The sequence below is a fragment of the Mustela nivalis genome (assembly GCF_964662115.1).
Source record: "Mustela nivalis genome assembly, chromosome: 9".
NCBI classification, from domain to species: domain Eukaryota; kingdom Metazoa; phylum Chordata; class Mammalia; order Carnivora; family Mustelidae; genus Mustela; species Mustela nivalis.
The window spans coordinates 66,789,625-66,795,750 of NC_139028.1; the positions used below are offsets into that span (position 1 = coordinate 66,789,625).

Consider the following 6,126-nt stretch of genomic DNA (forward strand, 5'->3'; position numbering starts at 1 on the left):
AGATATAAAAGGTCATGTATTATATGATACACCTTCTTGAAATGTCCAGACTAGTGAAATCCATAGAGTCAGTAAGTATGTGAGTTTCCATAAACTGGGGACAGAATGAGTGGCTAGTGCCTGATGATGGAATGGGGTTTCTTTATGGGACCACAAAAATGTTATGGAATTAGAGAAGAGACAGTAACACAAATTTTTTGAATATACTAAAAACCAGTGTCTTGTACATGTCAAAGGGTGAATTTACAATAGTCATTGGACACTTTTCTACCAAGAAGAAGAAGGGTGGAGAAGGGCCAATGTTGCAAATTACCCTGCCCAAATTGAACATTTAGATAAGAGCTTACAAAAAATTTAAAGGATCAATGCATTATTGCTCCTTAGTCTGAAAGATAACACCAAGCGTGAAAGTCAACTCCAGCACCTGATGTGTCAAAACATCAGGTTTTATTATATTATGAAAACCCCTTTCTGCTTCTAAAATCACTCTTGAGGAATAAAACCCTTGAGAATGTTAATTCGATATATTTTTATCAGATTTTAAAAACACGAAGAAAAAATTAACACAAATCAGAAAATGATCAAAGGAAACAATAAAGTAATTCAACAAAAGGATATACAAGTGGAAAAGCAGTGTTTATTGCACTCTTTATTAATGCTAATTATAAAGAGAAGGGTATTTTACTCAGCAGACTGTCAAAGTTTAAAAAGCTCAATCATGGGGGTGGGATTATGGACATTGGGGAGGGTATATGCTTTGGTGAGTGCTGTGAAGTGTGTAAACCTGGTGATTCACAGACCTGTACCCCTGGGGATAAAAAATATATGTTTATAAAAAATAAAAAATAAAAAAAAAGCTCAATCATAACCAGTGTTTTAGGATACAGACATATAAGTGCTATGAGTCATAGTTATAACTGATGTAATCTCTTTTGAAAGATCACTTTGAGATTTCTAGAAATCACTAAAATTAGCATTTACAAAATATATTTTTCCTTTTCAGGCAATTTCCCATTCAAGAATATATTCTATAATTGTCCTTGGCCATGTATGGGAGGATGTAGAATCCTGATTATCCTCTTGTCCTTGCAAGGACCCATTTGTTCTCCCTTTTTTCCTCATCAGGTCTCAGATTGGAGCTGGTCCTGATAATTTGAAGGTCACAATAATGGGACAGTCTGGACTCTGGAATGGATACACCATATTGACAATTGACGCTGGTTGAAATAATTTCCAGTTTCACATTGCGCTTCCCCATTGGTTTCCTATTCCCATTAATTTTAGGATCACCATTAGGTCTAGCAATTGTTAGATATATTTTAAATGTTTCCAGATAAGCTTTGAATTAGAGTGGACCACCCTATGCTGGCCTGCTGTCTTTGTATATCCGACTAGCTAACAACAGCTTTTACAGATGTATTCTTGAGATTGATGTGATGATAGAAAAAGTCAGACTCTCAGCCTCACTTAAGCAGAATGTTATCCCCCGGGGGGGGGGGAATGAATTCCATTCTTCTACTTTGGGCTAAATTATAGAAAAATGACACAATTATGATTATTATTGTTATTATCATCATTATTATTATTAGATTTTGAATGTCATTAAATATTTTTGTGCAAAGTTGTTTTCTCTCCTGTTATCCAAATACCTACTTAATAATTTTGAATTGTCTCTTTCCACAAAGCCTAAGCTATGTATTTGTTCCTTTTCATAGAAGGTTGTTGAACCCTGGCTAAAACATTAAGAAATTACTTCTGACGATATCTCAGTTTTCTTTCTTTCTTTTTTTTTCAGTTTTATTTCTAAAGAAACTATGTTATCTAAAAACAACAGCCCTATTGATAATCCATTATAATAATGTCACATATTATTTATATAACAAAAATTGACATGGAAAATATTTTTCAGAGGATTTCCCAAGACATCCCCTAGATATACAAATAGTCATCCTCAGCAGTCATTGATAATGTGATGAGCCCGAATCCATTAAACAAGACAGAGTATCACCCATTTATACAACATGCAGTCTATTTTATAGATTCATTGATTTTAATGTCATAAATCAAATTATGGACATATGCACACATATGTATATTTTCCATCATCATTCAGTATATGACCTATGAGTTGGAGTTTTCAGGAACAGTCCACTAGCCTTAAGCTCTGAAGTCATTAATCTTAGTTAAAATACTCCATTTCTTCATTAATTTAATAGCCTTGCCTGATTAAAAAGCAGGGTATCTTATATCCACTGAGAAGATACACCCTCACATTCCTGATACACACACGCGCACACACACACACACACACACACACACACAAAGACATTTACACATGCACACACAAAAACATTTGTTTACCTTATGGAGAAAGCCTCTGATGACAAATAATCGTGCTCAGAATAAAGTTCAACATCTTTGCAGAGTGTCCATGGCCATTCCTTTTTTTTTTTTTTTTCTTTTTCTAATTTAACTTGGAGTATAGCTGACATACGTGTTACATTATTTACAGAGGTACAGAATAGTGATTCAACTCTAAACACTATAGTGTGCTAACAGCAAGTGTAGCTACCATTTGTCACCATATAAAGTTAATAGAATACCCTTTACTCTGTTCCCTATGCTGTACTGTGTCTTATTCATCCTGCTCCCCTTTACCCGATTTGCCCTCCATGGCCATACTTGATATCCATAGTATCCATGTCTCCCCAAATCGTATCTTACATTGGAGAAAAAAATCTGTGCTCTTACATTAAGCACATTCTCTGATTAGGTCACCTCTATCATCTACCTGGCATATCGTGCCCTTCCTTACTGAGCCAATCATTCATTATTCCTCAGGAACCAGGCTTATTAATAAAAAAAAATAAAAATAAAAATAAAGAAACAATAAAAGAAACAAAGAACATAACTCTCCTGCCTGCGGCTTTCAGTTGGATTTCAATGTTTCCTTACCTTGCACTCAGTACCTACCCCTACAACTTCTTGTTCCTTTCCCTTTCTCTTTGTTTCTCTCTTCTTCCCTCCCAGAAATACAAGGAAACAAATCCATGAAACTTATGCCATGTGTCCAGTTTATCACTCTGCCTCTATTCCCTCATACAATATTTAATATATTGTGCTTTAAAAATGCTTGGCAAAGTAATAAAGATATAACTGGTGTAGTTGGCAGAAAAAGTATGGATTTGTAAAATGGAGCACTTGATTTCTTATGATTTTTGCATCTGGAAACTCCTGAATGACTCTGGAGATACACCAGAATTTTTATATTATTATCTCATTACATCTATAAATGTTTGGATTTTGTTTATACATTTGCTTGTTTGTTTTGACACAATATGCTTAAATCACATCTTTTTTTTTTTTTTTAAGAGAACTAAAACATTCAAGACCTACCAACATTTTGCTTTTATTGAGTACATGGACACTCTAGAACAATGGGTTTGGGTGCACTTAATTCAGTAATAGACGTATATTTGTGAATCTTTCTGGAGAAGAATCCATAGAAAAGGAAGCTGAATTAGGAACTAAAAAATAGAAGATAAAATGAAACATCATCTCTTCACTATCTTGTTCTTTGTGTTTCTTCCTATCATTATGCAGTAGCATCCGGAAACCCACTGAGTGCTTGTTACCACAGAGTATGATGATGTGAAAACAATCTAAAATGCAGGCAGATTTCATAAGAAAATTAAATAGAAAACGATGCCACCTCAATTAATGTTGTTTTTGAAATATTTTATGTAGGTTTGTGATATTATTATTATTACATGAGGTGGAAGCTTCAGGTGTTAATTACAGTGGATTTTATGAACACAACATTTTTACCACATGAATGCGGATCTGCGTGGTCTTGGCACCATAGACAAGTGGATTGAGAAAAGGGGGAACCAGCAAGTAGAGGCTAGAAAAGAGGATATGGATATAAGGGGGAACATGAGCACCAAACCTATGTGTGAAGAAAGAGAAGAAGGCAAGGAAGTAGAATTGGAGGAAGACACAGATGTGGGCAATGCAGGTATTGAATGCTTTCCACCGAGCCTCCTTCTGGGGCAAATGAAAAACTGTGAAAAAGATCTGTATGTAGGACAAAGTGATGAAGGTGAGGTCAAATCCTGCAACAGTGAATGCCACAAACAAGCCATAGATTTTGTTGACCCGCACATTTTCTGCAGCCAGCTTCACAATGGCCATATGCTCACAGTAGGAGTGGGAGATGATGGTTGTGTGGTAAAACTGAAACCGGCACTTTATCAGTACTAGGCATGGGGCTACTAAAATGGCAGCCCTGAGTGTTACCACAGCCCCTATTTGGGTGACCAGCTGGTAGGTGAAGATGGTGCTGTGTCTTAGTGGATAACAGATGGCCACATAACGATCCAGAGCCATGGCCAAGAGGATGCCTGACTCTATGCACTGAAATGAGTGAATGAGCCACATTTGAAGCAAACAAGAATCAAAATAAATCTCTGGTACATGAAACCAGAATATGCCAAGCATTTTGGGCATAATGGTGGTTGCAAGTGCAATATCTGTGACTCCTAGCATGCCTACGAAAATGTACATGGGTTCATGGAGGCTGCGCTCTGACTTGATGATGATCAGAAGTATAGAATTTCCAATCATAGCAATGAGATATATGACACAGAATGGAATCCCGATCCAGCACTGCACAGACTCTAGGCCTGGGATCCCTATTAGTGTCAATACAGAAGGCATGAAGACTGTAATGTTGGAGATCAACATAATGTCTTTGGGTCTCAGAAGCAAATGAAAGGAGTATCTCAGTCAGTTGTACTTTCTCTTCTATTCTTATTTTAATCCAAGGTCATCATAGTGAGTTCCTCTGATTTTGACTGAACTCTAAGATTATATCTTCCATCTCATTTATATTATTGAAGGAAAATATCCATAGATAAACTCCACTGTTTTCAGGAAGGGCATCCAGAGCACTGTAACACAATGATTATGTGCATGGCAGGTCAGCTGCATTGGAACCAGCCAGGTCACATGGGTATGGGACTAAACTGGTGATCTGTCTGTTATCTCATTCTGGACCTGTGGACGAAATGATTAGACTTGTTTATTTTGTTTAGAAAGGGTGTTTGAGTCAGGGTATAATGAATTTCTCCATATCCCAAATTCCGGCTACTTAATAGTACTTATTTTCCACTGTTTCTGGGTCCAGAACTGACGATTTGGACCAGCAAATCTTACTCTGACCAGTATATTAGTAGAAAAAAAAAACTGCCTATGAAAGAGAAGAGAGAAAGAGCTGACACCCAAGAGCATGATATATTTAGATACCTTTATCTATCTATAATATTTGTACCTATGTAATATCAGATGTCCTTTCAAAGGAAAGTAAAGGAAGAACTTTGGAAAGGGCCATCCAAATCCTGCACTTTGGGCAAGAATGGGTCAAAATATCAGCTATTTCTACATATCCAGTATGACTGTATTTTATTTTTCCTATATACTAAGAAGTGAATTCCTGAAAATTATTTGTGTGCTTAAAATAGCTGACATTCTGTGAAACACATTTCCGAACACCTAGGGGAGAAATCTCTAGAAGGCAAGAAGTTCAGCATGACAAAATATACAGGCAAGAGGACTCATTCTAGATAGCTACTGGGTATAAGAAAATGAATAAATTGGTTATTCGTGGATACAGGCTAGTTCTTGGGTTTGAACTGTTCAAACCCATTAACATGAGATTTGGCCAAATTAGTTTTATTTTTTATTTTTTTTATTTTTTTTTTAAAGATTTTATTTATTTAACAGACAGAGATCACAAGTAGCTGGAGAGGCAGACAGAGAGAGAGAGGAGGAAGCAGGCTCCCTGCTGAGCAGAGAGCCTGATGTGGGGCTTGATCCCAGGACCCTGGGATTATGACCTGAGCCGAAGGCAGAGGCTTTAACCCACTGAGCCACCCAGGTGCCCCGGCCAAATTAGTTTTATTAATTCTTAATCATTTGAACACTTTTAAATCATTTTGTGAGGTCAGTCACAGGAAATAAATAGAAAGTTAAGGGGCACATATGGACCATATCTTCTTTATCCATTCATCCGTTGAAGGACATCTGGGTTCTTTCTACAGTTTGGCGACTGCGGCCATTGCTGCT

The 6,126-nt window shown here is 36.6% G+C and overlaps 1 protein-coding gene across 1 annotated transcript; it reads right to left on the reverse strand.

The window, feature by feature from the left end:
* Nucleotides 1-3,807: 3,807 nt before the first annotated feature.
* On the reverse strand, nucleotides 3,808-4,746 carry LOC309840182 (olfactory receptor 52A1; the record flags this gene model as incomplete). Its single annotated transcript, XM_082682256.1, has 1 exon — nucleotides 3,808-4,746. The coding sequence occupies one exon, from the start codon at nucleotides 4,744-4,746 to the stop codon at nucleotides 3,808-3,810; it is 939 nt and encodes a 312-aa protein (XP_082538382.1).
* Nucleotides 4,747-6,126: the final 1,380 nt, after the last annotated feature.